Source organism: Argiope bruennichi, chromosome 9, assembly GCF_947563725.1.
Source record: "Argiope bruennichi chromosome 9, qqArgBrue1.1, whole genome shotgun sequence".
NCBI lineage: Eukaryota > Metazoa > Arthropoda > Arachnida > Araneae > Araneidae > Argiope > Argiope bruennichi.
The window spans coordinates 45311002-45330607 of NC_079159.1; the positions used below are offsets into that span (position 1 = coordinate 45311002).

Below are 19606 nucleotides of genomic sequence, written 5' to 3' on the forward strand. Positions count from 1 at the left end.
AGATAGCCAAAAACTTATATCAACATCAAAGACTATCATTTTCTGTCAGAAAAAATCATAACGCAAATGTGCCGTAATTAGAAAATAATAGCGCATATGTTGAATATGTTGGAATTTCAAACGAATATGTTGAAATTTGAAACGAATATGTTGGAATTTGATATGCAATATGAATAAAACTTAAAAGTACGTGCTTTTTTTCGTGTTTATCATTTTCTAAAATGCCAAAAACGGTGTTGAACATGCACTGTGGGCATCATTTCAAGTGTTTATCTCCCTTCAAACTAATAACAAAGCTCCTCTCCTTCAAGCTCCGTGAAAAGAAAAAACCTTTTCAGTGAAAAATTCGCTGAAATTAAAGACTTTCCGCTCTTACATGAGAGACAAACAAGATCAGAAATCTTAATGTATGTGTACGGAAAGAAGTGAAAAACATACTTCTTTCCAATGAAATTTCCAATTTATTGCAATATTTCCATCATTTCTGGATATCAACACACCACTTCAAATCACATATGACATGAATTCTGAAACTATAAATTTTTCTCAAAGAAATATCTCACAACCGAAGAGGCAGAAATTATATCAGCTAATGTAACAAAAAAAAGCGAGCAAATAATCTGCAAAGAAATGCATGATGTAAATCTATGCAATCGCAGATATCTGAAAAATTTACATTTTTATACAACAGAAGAGAAATTACGGAAACATTAGCTAATGAATGCACAACACTCAAGTCTCTGTTTCACAGATTCCTTTTCTAAAGGGGTTACAAACATTCATTAGAACCTTGATTTCTTTTTAAGACTTATAATATTTTACATCTTGATTAATATTCCAATTTATATGTCAAATTCTTAACTGATTCTTTATTATTTCTATATTTAATATTTTACTACAGTCGCGAAGAAAAAGATGTCACTTAGATTTATTTTGCAATTTATAATCCTATGGGGAAAATGAAAGTAGCATTATGAATGTAATAATGAATACTAAAAGTTGTTTAGCCTAAAATTTTTGTAAGGGGGCGATATATTTAAAACTTAGAAATTTCCTATCGCAACACCCTTTTTTGATGTTGCGAATAATTTCCACAAGGAATAAAATTTTAGATTAATATATCATGATAACATTAGGAGATATTTGGTATTTTCTTTTAATTCATAATTTACATATGAATTAAAATTACATATGAATATATATTTAAATGTGTAAGATCTTCTTATTCTCTATAATTCGGTAAGAACATTTTTTTTTAAACTTTTATACACTTCAAAATCATTTATAAGGCTCCAACATACATGTTAAAATAGATTGTCATTTAATTCATAACAAAATATTCGCAGTGAAAATTTTTGGGAGAACGTTTTTTTATCATTATACAATGAATGATGCCAGAATAAAGTTGGGCGGATCCTTTTTCTCCGCGACTTCTCCGACATTTTCTGTAGTTTTGTATTTATATAACATTTTTATTTGTATTTCAATTAGCTTTTGTACTCAAATTTCCCACAATGTATTTTAAATCCTATGAATAGGCAGTACTTATGAATAAAAATGGTAGGGAAAATAAAAAAAAGAACCAAATGGAGGCATTTTGTGCATTATTCCTCAATATGACATTCTTTCAAAATTGTAATGGCAATTATAATAATTCTTTCATAATTGTAATGATGTAATTTTTCAATCGCTTTTTTTCTCATTTCTTGAATTGGCAGAGCTTTTAAAGTCTGTGCATATGCGTGTTGTGGTGGAAATATATTACTGAAATATTTCAAGATTTGTGTGGTTTTATTGTTGTTCATTGATACAAAAGTCATATGCTGCTCCTTCTGAGCAAAACTAGAAATTAAACCTGTATTTCTTAAATCAGATTCAATAATTTTAACATGTCTGAAGATAGTCATTCCTCAAATAATTTGTGAAAACTACGTTTTTTTTTGAAAATGTAAAGGCTCTTTTTACCTTAAAATTTGATTTAAAAAGATATCTGATGTACATTAACAGTTTCTCGATTGATTTAATCAAAGAATAATTCCATAGATTGACACTTGCCGGTTTGTAATTTATTAAGTGAAATGTATTCAAACGGAGTAAAATTTGTAAAGGAAAAGAAACATTTTTCTTGATATTTAATTTTTGATATCACATTAATATATCATTATTCCATCATTTTTTGTAAACTTTATAGGTAATTTTATTTCTAGCCAGAAGCATCTGAGCATTATAATGAGAAGATACATTTTAATGATCGAATACATTGATAATCTTCATTCTGATTGATTGCTTCAGGCGTTTCATTGTGTTTGTTACGATGTTTACTAACTGTAATTTATAGAAATAATGTCAATGATAGGTACTGAAAACTTTTGTTAAAAATTATTATTTTTAGAAACCATTAGAGTTAGAAAAGTATTGTGTTGATTCAAAATTCAAATAATTGCGAAGAATATTCAGTTTTGGAAAATAATAACATGTATTTCAAAATGTAAAGAGGAAACAAAAATGCACACACTCCTGTTTTAAACGTAGTAAAAAAAAACTGTATTCAAAAGACACTAAAGAATTAAAATTCATATAACACGTACGAGGTACTAGAAATTACTAAAATGGATAATCATAAACAGCCTTGCCTATAAATATTTAATATCTTATAGAAAAGGTAATTAAATGAAAAATAAGTACGCTTTTGATCAAGTCAAGCTTCTAATTTGGCAATTTAAAAGTACAAAAAAAAAAAACAAGGGAAGAAATTATTTTTCGTTTAAATATATCGTTATCACTGAAAACTTCAGTTTCCTTTTAAATTTTTATAAATTAGAATGATATTTTTTAGAACAAGTATTTTCTCCGAACGTATTTTAGAAAAAATAAAATGTGAATAATTTATATTAAATAGATTAAAATTATATTTAAATTTTCTGTGAGGTCCAACAACAAAATATAGAAAATGTGATAGTTGTGTATTATTACAATTCAAATGTTGTGCAGCCTCTTGTATGATACATCATACAATTTATGTATACCGTGTCAGCTTATAAACGTAATGTTTAACTGCATTAGGAAAATACATATAATTTATATTAAGGATTAATAATTTCAAATCAAATATACATGAAGAATTTCAGATATTTCTGTCATCTAGTACATTAATAAAAATGTGCTTTGAAAACTGGCACTTTTAAATTATTTGTGTCCGTCTGTACTACTTTTTCATGTACTATGTAATTCGTTTTATTTTTCTTACTTTAGTTTTCTTAGTTTAGTTTTCATAATCAGTTTTTTTAATGATTATTTTTTATGTTTGAAATATAGCTTATAAAATTAAATAATATTTTGACACTAGCGCTTACTTTTCTATCATATTTCTGCTATTACAATAATGAGCTTAATGATTATAAAAAACAAAGAATTGTCAGTTTTTAAAAAACAAACAATGTATTTTTTCAACTGAAAATGAAGTATAAAATTTCCTGAATCATAAATATGAATATAAAAGATTATTGCAAGCGTGCGAAACTCATTTGTTGTATTGATTCACTTTGATTAACTTTTTTTGTATTTATTTATTGGGACCAAAAACGAAAAATAAATGTAAAGATCATAAGTTTATTATAGATTTTAAAAACGACACAATATTTATTATAATTTCCTTTTAATTTTTAGTACTTATTTCTTATATTTATAATTGTATTTTTAAGTATTTTTTTTTTCTTAAAATATATTTTTTAGTTAATATGCGGATATCATTTTGCTCAAAATATAAAGGAAAAAAATAGATACATATGAGTACCGAACTCTATATTCACTGTAAAATATATGCTATCCTATGCGACTAAAAAATGAGAGAAAAAAATGGATCCCTAAGGAATTCTGGAATTTTTAAAGCACTTCCATGCTTATTTGACTGACGAAACAGCTGTCCAAAACATACAGTGGAGGAAATCTGGAATGTTAAACTTTCACCAAGCAAATACCCAACTTCTCTCTCTCTAAAACCGCCCCGCAAGAGAGACCACGACACTCTTTTCCCTGCAAAACACGCAATACTCCTCCCCTATCCTTTAGCAAGAGATGGACTCGCTCTCCCGACGACGCGGTCGAAGAGGAGTTTCGGCCAGAGCAGCAAGAGTCGTCCCAGCGTCAACATCTCGCACGCCAACCAGGATTCTTAAAGCCAACCTTCTCAAGGAACAGTTTCTCTCTTTTACATGAGAGCGCCAAATATTTTATTTCCCAACTCGAGTGGGGAAGGATTTTTATCGCCTCGTCTTCTTTCTGTTTGATTTTTTGGCGAACTTTTCCTGCTGCACTAACTGGAATTTGACTTCTGATTATTAGGAGGAAGAATTTGTTGGAGGAATAAACTTAAAAACTTCATCGTTTCTTTCGCTTTTTTTTGTTTCGTTCTTCGCCAAAGTGGTGGAATTTCTCGTAAATATTAATGTGCGGTAGCTGAGTGATATTGCTTTTTTTGTTTCTTTAAAGCACAATGGTACTTTTGCTGCCGAGTGTGACTGGATTATTTTTCTTTGCGTTTTGTGGTTTTACGACAATGGCTATGGATTCTAATAACGGTAAGTGATGTTGTCTTTTTTCTATGTTGTATCGTTTAATTAAAACGGCATTTTAATTTTTTAAATTTTTTTTCGGATTTTTATTATTTTTTTATGCTTTTCTGAGATATTATATGAAACTAAAAATTGTCATTTGATAAATCGTTAATTTATTAATACTTTTTATGTATAATTTGATTAAAATGTTATGCAAATTGCGAATCACACTTTTGATGAAAATATTAGAAAAGTTTCTTTCGATTAATTTAGCCGTTTGGTAAATTCAAATAACCGCTTTAAATTTTGTGTCTAACAATTTTTTAAAATATTAATTAGCAATTTTTAATAAAAATTTACATAAAGGTCTTAAGAAAGGAATGTGCAAATTTTGAAATGAATTTAAAATTTTTACAAATATTAAAATGTATTTATTTGTTGCCATTTTTATTAGAAACTTTATGACAGATGTTAATTGCTTTAAATATATTACAAGGCTCTACAACTGTTTTATATTGTTAAAGAAGAGATATAAATTTAATAAATTAGAATATTCTTCGACAGTTTTTGTAATTGGTCATATATTGTAAGGAGTTACATCATTTGCAAGTGCTTAAATTTTGTTGATTGAGATTTCGTAAGATACACAGAACTTATTGTCACTTCAAATGAAAAAAATATTGCTGTGTATATTTTTATTTAAAATGTTGACCATCATATTTTTAAACGAATGTTGCAATAGTTCGAATTCATTTTTTTATATTAAATTTTAGTTAACTTTATTTAACGTAACTAATTACTTAATTAATTAACTAATTAAGTAATTGGTTAAGTAAAATTACTTAATTAATTCTTAACTTAAAAGTTTGAAGTTGAAGCATACAAAACAAAATTTGTCTGCTTTTTTTTAAATAAATAATTTAGTGTTCAAAATTAATTATACAGAGAAAAGAAATAAGCCGAATATCATCTCTGTGGTACCAAAATTATTCAAATGAATTCGTAATAAGACTATTTTCAAAACTGAATGACAGAATTTGATAAATTCATGAAAATATGAAGAAAAATTTTTTAAAGAAATAAGCATGTTACTTTAATAAATATGTAAATTCATTTAATTTTTTCGTACAATAATGATGTTTTTGTCTATTGTTCCTTATTCAGGAAAGAAATAAAAGTAGACATTTATTCTAATGTAGTTTTCTTTTTTTGTAATGATTAGAGCATTATCCATCATGCATTTTCTGAATAGCAGTAAACTAATGCATTTTAATGAGACAGTTTATAGCTGTATTTCATATTTTTAGAAATGAACGTGAAAGTTTTGTAAATTCTTAACATATGAAGTGGAGTTATAAAGAAATATAAATATACTAAAAATACTTTATTTTAAAAAAGAACTTAAGCGTAACTACCATTCGAATAACTTTTGTTTGCTCAGCGAAAACTTTCATTTTGCAAAGCAGTAAAAATATATTATTCTTTGCGCTAGTTTATTATGAGAAAAGGAAATTGTTTCCATGACATTTTCAATATTTATAAACATTTCCATTTTAATTCTTCTTTAAGGTTGCAAAATGAACTTTAATCTTAAACTTTAATGACTGCATTTTGTTTTTTCAACTACTCTTAATGGCATTTTTAATATAGTTAGTAATACTATTAGAGTTAAATAATACATAGCCTAAATACAGATATATATATATACAAATATATAAAGAATAATATTCAAAGGAATTAAATACCCCTTTCCTCTTGAATATAATATTAATAATATTCTTTCATCTTAATATTGATGCATATAAGTCTTTTTAACTTCAAGAAAAACATTTGTTGTAAAAATTTCGACTTCGTGTAATAATGTGACAGACATTATCGCATTTGCTTTAAGCATCTGTTAGCACATGTACTATTAACATTAATATTTATACATCTTTTGATATTTATTTATTTAATAAAATATGAAATATTCATCACATGAATACAACTTTGGACAAACAGTATTAAGACAGTATTTAGTAAACAGTATTTAGCTCAGCAATATTTTTTAAATAAATGATTTTTATAATTAAAAATTATTTTTATTACAAAATAAGAAATGTAATTTAAATAAATCATTCTTAATGATTTTTCTCATTGTGATTTAGAAGTAATTTATTTAATTACAATTAATTAAATTAATTGAAATTAATTAGACTCCAAATTAATTTAAGAAATACTTACAAGTTTTATACATGCATGAAAGCTACATGCAGAAGTTATAATTTTTAATTGTTGAGGTAAATTATATCAGTTAACATTTCTTCCAGAAACCTTATACGAAAACGGCAATAGAATTCAGATCACTTATTAGTTTTGCTTCATTTGTAAAACAATTTTTGTGTAAAATTATTCTGATTAGTTAGCTTATATTTCATGAATATGAGTCGTTAAAAGTAAAATATTACTATAATGCTATACATGAACAACTTTGTGAACATGAAAAATGTGTAATCTCATATAAATCTGAGTCTTAGTTTTTCATTGAAATATTGTATAATTATGTAGTATTCTTTTTTAAAACATTATTCTCCAATTTCTTTCTGGTAGTTGATGACATTTTGAGAATTTTCTCTTATATATATATGTATAACGTTTTTTTTTATAATCCTTTCAGAATTATCAGTTTGAAATATTATGTTAATATTTCAACAAAATACTTGAGCGATATCTGCTTAATTTTTCTGTTATTTAATTTTAATTATTTCGTTGAAAGGTTTTATGCTTCTACTTTTCATGACCTCCAAAATTATATTCAAGTTTACTTATGTGGAAATGTCTTTTTTATTTCCCGTTTATTGGAATACAAATTAAAATTAAAAAAAAACAAAAACATATTGCAATTTTGGGAAGTTTCAACCGAAATTTGATATTCTCTATATACAATAGATTTAAAAAAACCCTATTTTTTATGCAACGGATGTAAAGTTTTTTTCATTTAACTTAATAGAAATACAATCTTGAAAAATTTTAGATATTTAAATTTCCACTTTGGCGTTTTTGTTGTAGAATACTCTTGCTATTATATCTACTTTATTTCAAAATCAGAAATTCCAATAATGATAAAGAAAAGGAGATGATGATTATAAATTTTTATTCCTTATTTGCTTTTAATAAAGATAATTCAGAGAACTTTTTCATTTAATACAAGATTTTTTTTAATGGATTGAAAGCTCAGGTATATAAAACACTTATATTTCTCCATGAGAAAATAAGATCGTACATATTACATTAATTATGGACAGAGGCATTATTAGAATAATACAGAAATAAACAACTTAACTACAGCTCCCATTAACATATTATAAAATAACAAATTGCCAGAAATTAGGGGGAATATTGCTGTATTTTGCAAAATTATAAAATAAGAAAAAACGATTATGGATTCTAAGGTCATTAAACATTTACATTTAAATGAAAGTTAGTTTTCAAAAAAAAATCAACTGGAATGTCGTTTATTACAATTTATGAAAAATAATTGCTTTTTTTACGAAATTGCTACCTTTCGATAAGTCAAAGAAAAAGGTTGAAAATTCAAATTAAAGTTCGCTATTTTAACTATTATATGTAATTAAAATAAGAAAAAATCCTTTTGCTATTTATTATTAAAAAACATGTCATCATAAAATTCTTATGCATTTACAATGTTTTGAGATTTATCTTTAATTCTATTTGCACGCCATTAAGTTTTTTAAACCTCTATATCTGCTTAAGTCATGGTAATATTCTTTTAATTTAAATTAAATATTCAAAAATAATTTCATGTTGCTTGCTTTTTTCCTACATTTTTGCGTAATGCTTATCCTTTTGTAGATTCATGCTTTATTAACTAATTCTTATAATTATTTTAAATAAATCTCTTCGTAGCTTAAAGCTGTATAAGTAAAAATCTCATTTCGAAAATTAGCATAAAATAGAAAGATCTTCTTTTCAAGAAAAATGTTCATACAGATATTCTTTAATGGCATAAAATGAAACTTAGGAAACGTGTCAGAAATAATTTTTCTTTGGATCCTTCAGGAGCTTTTGATCTATACAAATGAATGTGTTCAACCAAGTGAATGGAAAACTGAATAAAAGATGAAGTGAATATCACATCCAAATAGCAAATATGAAAAGATATTTTTTCGGAAGAAATGAAATTTCGTGAGTGAGACGGAACTGTCTTTTCTATTTAATTTTGACGTTCCATGCTACGGAGAGGACACGGAAATGAAAGTTAAAATTCGTGGAAAGAAAGTGAAACAAATAACAAAAAATGTTTCAAAATAAAATTTAAGACGATTGGATTTTGTTTACATTTTTAGTACATTCAATGTTGTCATAGATAATAATATTTTCATGTTTGTTTCAATATGAAAATATTATTTTACTTCTAGTAAAACTCTGAAAGCCAAATAACAATATATTTTTCCTTTCAGGTGATTATTTCATTAAAGATATTTTTAACCTAACATATTCTTTATGGGGAGATATGGCACAAAAGAGATTGAGTTATATTTGGTAGTAAACTTTGATCTTTCACAATGTGATGAGCAGATGAATGTGACAGTTAGAATGCGAGGAAATAAAATAAACTTAACAGCAAAAGTTGTTTTAAAATAAAATTAAGAAGAATGATTTTTATTACTATTTTAGTAAATCCGACCATATATCAGATATTAAAAAAATGTTATTTTCATGTTTATCTTCATATTAAAAATCATTTTATTTTAGAGAAATGTTACTATAAATTCAATTTAAAAGTTCAGAATTTTTAGAAAATTCGGAAGTTATTTTTGAATAAATTTGTATTTATTAGGAACATTTTTGCATAATACGTATTTTTCTAAATTACATTTTTTGATTGAAATATTTTTCAAGTATTACTAAAATTACTTTAATTTAATAGTGTTATTTGCATTCAGAATGCTTTCATTGTTGTAAGAATATTTTTTATTATTCATTCTTTATATCCAGGAAATGAACAAGAGAAAAATAATACTTTGATTTCAAAAATACTAATAGGACAAGCATTACTTTTTTAGAATGAAGGTCCATCTGTATCAGTTTATATTTAATATATTTTCAATTGCCTATTTATTAGAAGTTTTATTCAATTGCTTTACAAATCCTAGATTAATATTTTAGCAGAAACACTTGAAAGTTCAATATATTTTGTCAATTTCCTGCTGCTTAAATATTCACCTAGTTTGGTTCAATAATTCAATTATATCTATTGAAAATTTTTACCTTTTAATCAAATAATTAAAATTAAATTTTATTATTTATATTGTTAAGAATTTTATGAAAGTATTTATTATTCCGGATATTGATTTAGCCAATACGTATTGGAAATCAGGTCAGGAAAAAAGGTAACAATTTCGGAAAAAGGAAATAAAAAGGTGGTACTTTCCTTTTTATGAAGTTTTCAACTTCATAAAAAGGAAAGAACCATCCATCTGAAAATAGACAAAATATTTCTTTAATTTTATAAACTATGCAAGGTAGGTACTTCTAAAATCTAATGATGCAGTTTATTTACGAAGTCTTCTTTCATTAAAATATCGTTACTTTAATTATTAGATATATTTAGCATTAATGAAACTGACTGAGTAATTTCTTAATATTTTTAAAAAAAGTTTCTTTGATAGTGACAATAAATGCTGGCCTCAATTATCTAAATATCAGTCTAAAAAGTCCATACAAATTCCATTATTGCCACATTTGTACCTAAAAATGAAAATTATCTTTCTTTCGTTCATATTTTTTTTCCATTTTTTTTTTTTTTTTTTGCTAATAATGTTAATATATGTTTGTAAATAATGTTTGAATTTTCTATTGATGAATTATTCACCATATAATTACATTTCAAACAGCATTTATTTACAATGAATCTAATTATTAAAATTAAAAATAATATTTTTTAAAATGAATGAATTTTAGAATGAATTCTTAAAAATTAAACACAAACAGAAATAAAGTATCTTTATTTCTGTTTGTTTTTGAATATTCTATTCTAACATAGTTTCATAACATAAATGAAGTAATAATTCTTTAAATATTCAATATAATATAATATACTTAATAACATTTATGATGAAAGTTCAAACGAAATAATTAAGCTTTACCTACCTTTGAAAAATGATTTTTAAAAAAATATTTTCATAGTCTAAATATTTTTCAAGACAATTTAACAAAACTTTAATATTGATAATTTAATACCTTGCATTTGTTTTTCTGAAGCTGTATTTGGGAAAGAAAAATGGAGTAGATTAAAATTTGTATTTTAAGAATTGTGTTCTGTCTTATTATTTTAATCAAACAAGCATTTCTATAAAGTACGTAGAAAACTAGAGTTTATTAGATCACTTCAAATTTCTTCCAACATTACAGTTTTTCATATCAGTAATTTTAAGTAATGAATGCAGAAATAAAAATACTTATAATAATCAAAATTTATTTTTATTCTGCTTGCTTCATTCCTTATTTTAATATGTATATATATATATACTAAAGTATTAGAATCAAGTTAATAGGAAAAACAAAAATCCAATAAAAATTAAACCAAAAAAATATTTAAAAAAATCCGGCCTGAAGATCAGGCCGGATTTTTTTTTTAAATATTTTTTTTTAAATATTTTTTTAATAATTTTTTTGGTTTAATTTTTATTTGATTTTTGTTTTTCCTATTAACTTGATTCTAATACTTTAGTATCAATTCATCTGTGTTTTAGAAGTAGCTGCAATTGCGCTCTCTAAATACTATGAAGTTCCTTTTTGGTTTTAGTTTAAATAGGTAATAAATTTTAGTTGCGATTTCGAAACTGTTTTGTTTCGTTTTCAAACTTTTTCTTACTTTAGATTGGTTATATATATATATATATATATATATGTGTGTGTGTGTGTGTGTGTGTGTGTGTGTGTGTGTGTGTGTGTGTGTGTGTGTGTGTGTGTGTGTGTGTGATTTTTTTTAAATGATAAGATCATGGCCTAGATTATATTAAAGGAATTGTATGCGACTAGCATGCACCCTCTGTAACTTCTAAAAAATATTGATGGCCGATTTTATAATACAATATAAACACACATATAACGAAGAATATATGGTTTAAGGGTTTTTAAATTCCTTCTTTGTATTTCAATCAGTTTCTTCGAAAAAAAATTGTAACTTGGAATATTTTATTTCTTTTATGTTTTTTGGTCTGAAAGTGTAGTTTTCAGTTATGTACTTGAAATTTCTGGAAGTAATAAGGATAATTTCTTTCTTTATTTCTTGTCTATTAACGCAATTTTATATGTTTCAATTTTTCATTATTAAATATGATGTGAATTCCTATTTTTCAGAACACTTAGGGTGTAAATAACCTATATGTATATTATTAAATATGAGAAATAAGAAAACAAAATATTTTTCTTCGTATCTTATATATTCTATTGATTATTATACTTTGTATTCTTAATTAATGCTTAATTCTGTTAGTTAGTCTTAGTTAGTTTTATTTATAAAATTATTCATTCATGCAATAGTTTATCCAGAAGATTCATTGATTTAAATTTTGATTTGATCTCATTTCAACATTTTAATTAATCTTAACGCTTACTTATAAGATTCAGTACTTATATGTTCTTCTTACTTATTTGTTTAATGTTCCCTATTGAAAAGAATTTTTTTTTTTACATTATTATTTCATCTTAAATGGAAATTCAGGAATACAATTTAATTGAATTTTTCAGCATACGAATAATGCTTCATTGTAATAATCTGAACATGAAACTGGTTGATTTTAGAAATAATTTAATTTATTTGTCGTTTTCGTAAATATTACTTTGTTTTTTGAATGCAAATAAAAATAAAACACACCTCCTATACCCATGATAAACTTGGATTATTGACATATCTAGTTTTAACTAAAAAATATATTCATCTTTTTTACTTATACAATCCTAAACATATTGATGATATTATAGATAGAATGTAAGTACTCCTCTCTGAAAGCAATCATTTTACTTATATAACATCTCAAGCCTGATGTTTGCTTTTCATTATATCTTCAACGGCACAGATGCGCGCCTTGTTTGTTTTATTTATACAATGAAGGTGCAGAGCTGTATCATGCCGAAGCCTTAGTATGAAAATCAGAGTATCGGCCTTCAATAAGACTGATGGAGGTCCTTCTTTCGTCACGCATCACACAGGAGACCGTGATTGCTTCTGTAACCTATGCAGAGACACCTAAATCGAAATCAATCGCTAAATGCTGGCATGAAACATTTCTTCCGGAGTTTTGAGGATCAATTTCCTTGATATATCTTCCTCAGGGAGAGAGCGAACTTTTTTTTCCTTACTCCTCTTAGTTTGCTTATCTTGGAAGTAACAACGATTGGAAAAAAATTACTGACGCATCGTCGAGAAGAGAGGGAAGAATATATATCTTCCCTATTTCAGAAACTGGGGAGCCCAAATGATTTATGCATGCATTGATATGAAAATCGATGAGGTCGTCTCATCGTGAACTTTGGCGTCACACATAAGCGATTCAGTTTTGCAGACCCTCAGGGTCGGAGGAATGGAACATGCATATCATTTTTTTTCCTCACACTCTCTCACTTTCTTCTATTCTTGATCTTCATTGACCCGTTTCATCGTTTTCGTCACATTTCCAGAAAAGAATAAAATGCTTGAAAGTTATTGTACAATCGGACGAAAGTAATTTTTTTTATTATTATTTCGGCCAAGGACAATTGAAGTTTTGACGGACAACAAATTGAATCCCTAGTGAAAGTCAGTTTAAAGAGAATTTAAAACAGATTCTTTGAATTTGAAATATTGCATATTTTAAAAAATAAATAAATAAATTGATTGATGCGTTACATTAAACCTCCAGCTGTTTATCCCGTGATTTCCGTGGGTTGGTAATCCGTTCAATTTTTACTGCATTTCGCATTTTTCGCTTTTTGTTATTTTCAGGATTACAGTTTTTTATTATATCGTATTATTATCGTGTAACATATAACATCAATTCACTTTTGTTTGAAAAATATTTGAACTTATTTGCAATTATCGCATCTAAATAGTGATTTTAAAAAATTACGCAGTCAAAGGGTTAATATCCCGTTTAAAATTTCCATCAATGTGGTCTTGATAATCATGTCATTTTGAGCCACGATCAATTGACAAATCTAGAAATGTTCACTATAAGTTGGAAAATTTCAATTAACAAATGTCTTCATATATTTGAATAATCAATACTTTGTGAATGACATAGCATCTAAATATGATTTTGTTTCATGTCCGGTTTCTAAAAGGGTCATGAAGAATTTCCAGACATTTTAATTTCAATACATATAGAGACATTTCAGCAAAGGGAAGGCGAGAAATACTTGTTTTTACTTCGCTATATGATACAGAAACTGAAATGACTTTCAATGAAAACGTGGCATTTTAAATTGCCAACAGATGATAGAACTAGAAATTCACCCAAAACTTTAATTTGGAAGCATTCACAGAACACATGTCTTTATATATTGGAATTCTCAGTAATGATGTGGTAGGTTAAAATAATTTTGTTTAATATCAGGTTTCTAAATGAGTCATGAGTCACTTATCCACACTTTAAATTCAATACATATGGTGGCATTCCACCAAAGAGAAGGCGAGAAATACTCCTTATTATTTCGCATATGTGATAGAGACTAAGAACAGATGAGTAGAAATGACTTGCAGTTGAAATTAAACCATCGGTCTAAACAATATCGAACTTCACCAAGACCGAAGTGAATGATTCTCTATCAGACAAGGTAACATGATTGCAACTATTCCAGCAATCACAAGACGAGACAAAGAGAGGGCAAAAAGTACTCGTTATTACTTTTAATATGCAGTACAGATACAGAATAGATAAATAAAAATGACTTGCAATGAAAATTAGAGCATCTGTCTAAACAATATCGACCGTCACAAAAACTGATGTAAATGATTTTCCAAGTCACGTATCGCACAAGACAATATGATTGCTGCTCTTCTTGTTCTTAATCAACATCAGTCTCACATGATGGCATGAAGCATTTCTTACAGAATTTTCAAGACGTCTTTCCTTGATGCACCTTTCTCTGGAATAGAAAGAACTTTCTTTATATTATTCATAGTTTGTTTCTCTATTAGCACAAAATGCCGAATATCATTGTTACAATATCTTCTCGACATTGGCTGGTTTTCAGAACATCGAATAACATCGTGGGAATATCATAAAATAAATTCTGCTAATAGGGTTAGTTTGAAACAATAATAGAAAAATATTAATAATTTATCATCTAGAAATGAGAAAAGTACTTGTTTCTTTCATTGATTGGGAAGACAAAATGAGTTCATCATGAATTTTAGCGTCATACATAAAAGATTCAGTTTTGCAAACCTTCGGATTCTACAGAAAGGGACACATATGCCCCTTTTTTTATCCTTATTCCCATCAAAGTTATCTTTTTGTTATTTTCACTAACTGATTTCGTTATTTTAAGAGATTAAATAAGAAATATTTTCTGTGAGGAATCCAGACTAAATTTTCCAACAGTATTTACTCCTCGTGATCCGAAAATCCCCTGAAATTAAGCCTAAGAGATACACCATTTTTACAGAAAAGAAACAAAACAATAAATTAAAAGAATACGACCACTAATAAGCAAGAATACAATAATATAAAATAACCGTATAGTAACTGTCTGAACAATTATGAAAACAAAAAGGAAAAAACATGCCAAAAACAGGCAAAAAAAAAAAAAAAAAACATAAGCTGTCTTATTTTTGTTTCCCGCGCCGTAAACTGTTTTTGCTAACACCATTCAAGGTAAAAAATAATTGGAGGGTCTCAGCGCCATCTATTGAGTTAGTTAATATGCAACGGAAGGTCTATTTTTATTTTAGCTAAAGGATTAATCCCAAATCATCTCTTTTTAAATTAAAAAAAATTAATATTGCAGTAGTTTCTGGGAAATTATTATTAGTTAAAATTTTAATGAGATTATTTTTTGCTTCAATATAGGAAATTTTGTTGTAACAAACTCTTTTATTCCTATTAAATTGTGAGAAAATTAGATTTTTGAAACTTTTAGAGTTTAGATCAGAATGATAATTACAAAGTTTCGTTATTTTAAAGTTGAATATATATATATATATATCCCTCACCCCGGTGGGAGCTAAGCAGGATTAAAACGATTGTGTTATTTGCCTTATCCGTTTCAGTTCAGATATTTTGGGTTTTAAATTGAATGATTGATTTATGAATCATATGCCGGCGTCCTGGCATAGGGGTATCGCGTCTTCCCCATGATCTGGGCGTCCTGGGTTCCAGTCCCGGTTTGGGCATGGTTGTTCTTCCGTTGCTCCATCTATGAGATGTGTGAATGTGCTCTCCTATAGAAAGGGGTTGTGCAAGCGAATGAGTGATGCGTGTGAGCAGCAAAGGGCCCTAGTTGGGGCCCTTTGGCCCTAGTTAGTACACTTAGCTCTAGTTGGCGCTACTGAAAAAACCAAAAACGCTCCGCCACCGGCTTAAAATTGCTGTCTTCGTAACAGCGGGCTTGTCCATGGCAAGTGCCATAAGAAACAACAAACAACCTGAATCATATTATACAAATAACTGAGAGACACAGAAACTAGGATGAAATTTAAGGAAATCATCTTTCTCTATTTGAGTTACGAAAAAAATTCATAATGGTCAACAATCATTGTTTCTGTGTCTTCGTAAGTCCAGCGAAGGTTTTCAATAAAATAACTGCAAGATTTAAAATTTTTGTTTTTACTAATTTGAATCTTGTTTAATTTTACCCAATTACATAATTTCTACTGATTATTCAAGGTTATACAAATGGTCTTCTACATGTCAGATTTAGTAAAATGACTTTATTCATTAAACCACTTTTGATGAGCGTAATAATTTTGATTCAATTAATTCAAAACATGATTAATTAAATAATTCATTCAAAATAAAAATAGTTAATTAATGAGTGCTTGAAATACGGCGATATATTACATTATTGATTATTGATTATTTATTACCTATTTTAGACTGTCTCTTTTTACTAAAAATAAATAAAAGATTATAAAATTCCATTTCAAGAAAAATTTGATAAAAATGATGCATCTCAAGCATATATAAAAATTAAGCTTTTTTATAATCTATGTTCATTTTATAAACTTAATATCGTAATAGATTTCTTTTATTTACATCAGTTTTCAACAAACATGAGTCTATTGTTTCTATATAACTTAGAATGGATGCATAAATTCAATTCGCAAGACGAATCAATATTCTGTGAAAATAATCCATGAAAGCATTTTATATTTAAGTTTAAAATATATTAATATATTTCCAGAAATTTTGAATAATTCAAGTAAATTAATGAAATAATTTGATGAAAGAACTACGAATATTTAAAGAATTGTACTTGATGTAATAAAAATTCGTCTTTTATATGATGGAAATATATTTAATTATTAAAAGAAATATTTGATATCTTCATTCATATGCATCTAAATAATTCAATAACCTTTCATATTTTTTTTAAATAACGATTTCATGCATTTCTAATGAAAGGTATTACTTTTCTGCATTTTTGAAGCGCATTCTCTTTACTTATATTTTGATTTAAAAAGGGGTAATTGAATATCTAATTGAATAATGACTTCATACATTTCCGTCTATGTTCTAGTACAAAAACATTTTTGATCAGCTCGTTGCTGAACTGAAAAATGGAAATGCTTAGTATTTCATAGAAATAGCTTGATGTTTAAAATACTCATCTATTTGAGATATAATTTTAAAGTCTTTTGATGATTGTTTCGTCTTCCTTCTTTTTGTAGTGCATTGTAAAGAAATTATTTTTAGTGATATTTAAATTGTTATTAAATTTCTTTTCTACGTTTTAATTAATTGCATTACCAGACTCTCGAAAGTAAAGGAAAATAAAGTATTTAAAATATATTTGAAGTACTCTATCTTTTATTATAAAATAACTGAAATAATATTTAATTATATGAGAAATATGATCATTATGCTATTTATCAGGCAGAATTTCCATTATTAATAAGCTATTTGTATTTTGTATTATATATTTCCTCATAAAGATTTTCCTTTTTCTTCAATACTCTTCAAATTTTCATTAACCATTCTCAAGCTCTTTTTTAAAAAAAAATTAACATACTACTTAGATAATCCTTTAACTAGATGAAAACTATTGTCATTAATATAATCTTTGTTAAATTAGAATAAATAAAATATTGACATTCAGAAAAAAATCTTACATATTCAATCTTGAATAAGTAGGGATAGAAAGTTCTGGGTATACAAGAAGAATACTCCCAGAAACTGGTGAGGAGCAAAAACTGATGTCATAATATAATATCCTGGATTTCATTCTACTGTATTTTGTTTGTTATATGATTACAAATTTTCTGAAATAGCTATATAATTTGGATTCATATTAGATAATTGTTCGAAGAAATTTTTGATAAACTATACAATCATATTATATTCTGTTTATTTCATATACCGAGACACTAAGTTGTCCAGCGATTTAATGCCTAGAGAGCATAAAAAAATTGTTTGGACATCCCAATTTTACCCTAAATGCAAGGTGTTCGGTTGATTGCATTAATTACCTTGTTCTTTACATTAAGTGAAAGGCTTTGGAAGATTTTAACATGCTTTAAATGAGTTAAACTGTGTAATTGTTGCCTAAGTGTTATCTTAGGAATATTTTCAGTTGCCAGTACATAACTGGGTAGTTCTGTAAGATGACTGCCTGCACTGAAAATGTCAATTTTCGGCTATGTAGGTCAATTATGATTTTGCAAAATCTTATTATTTTTTTTTTTACAAAATCGTTTTTTTCCCCTTTTATATCTTTTAGAAGCTAAAATGAAAGTGCTAGAAATAAAAAAAAATAACCGGAATTTCTCATTTTATAAAAATAAGTGACTGAAATCTAGTTTTTATCTTAGAAATCGCTTTAAAAGCTTTTCTTTTTTTCATTTGTTTTAATTTTAAATTACAAATAATACTTTTAGGATATTACCAGTGTACAATCAACATTTTTTGACAGCAAATTTTTTAGTTTTATTTAATACTAATTGGCGACATAATCATTCTAAGAATCATCTATTCATATTTGGTTTTCTCTTCAATTTCGTGTGAATTTAATTTCGAAAACTGAATTAAAAAATCAGCAAAGTCAGTGACATAAAAGGGCAAGCTAGTAGATAATTCCATCGAAATATTAAAGAAATATTATAGGACTGAAGCTATAATCAATTTTGAATAACTTTAAAAACATATAGTTTGGAGTCATTGCATCTGCTTACCATTAGTGAGTCAGTCGATGCAGCTTCTCATGACTAGCGAGTAAATTAATCACTCATTTCAGCTTCTTATCACTAATGAATCAACTAGTGAGTCATCTACTCAATAGTGAGGAAAAAGAATTTGCGAGACATAGGAACCCATTCATCTGCAGATACCCCTATTTGCAGATGAATGCTGTTCACTGAATTATACCTAATTGCGCATATCTGTAAATAATTAAAATAAATAAATAACACCGTTTTCTCATTCTCCCAAATTGTACAAATTTCATTTTTGAGTAAAAAGTGCTCGCATGACAGAGGACAAACATGTTTGAAGTGGGAGTCACCTGAACCGTTTGAAGCGGTGCAGATTTGGTGACAAATTTTGTACTGCTAATTTATAACTTCCCCACATACTATATCTGCGAATAATTAAAACAGATAAGCAACGTAGTCTTCTTATTCGCTTAAATTTAAATAAATAAAAATTCAAAGAAAATTCTATCTTGGAGAAATATTCCAGGATGATAATGTCTGCTCTAATCTTCATTTTATTTTTAGAATAAACAGTTTATTCAATTATTATTAGAACATTAATTTATTATTAGCAATAGCAGTTATAATCACATATAAGAAATATATATTTAATGTCGCCATAACGCCCCTTATTATAAATTTAGTCACAATAAAAATA

General features: G+C 26.7%; 1 protein-coding gene across 3 annotated transcripts in view; it reads left to right on the plus strand.

The window, feature by feature from the left end:
- The first annotated feature begins 4135 nt into the window (after positions 1 to 4135).
- The window catches only part of LOC129984169 (nephrin-like), a 335663-nt gene continuing 320192 nt past the window's right edge, over positions 4136 to 19606 (plus strand). For all 3 annotated transcript variants that reach the window (XR_008785472.1, XR_008785473.1, XM_056093973.1), the window contains exon 1: positions 4136 to 4577. Coding sequence is in view for 1 of the 3 variants with exons in the window: in XM_056093973.1 (XP_055949948.1) it covers positions 4493 to 4577 (85 nt within the window). In the remaining 2 variants the exon portion in view is untranslated. The remainder of the gene's footprint in view (positions 4578 to 19606) is intronic.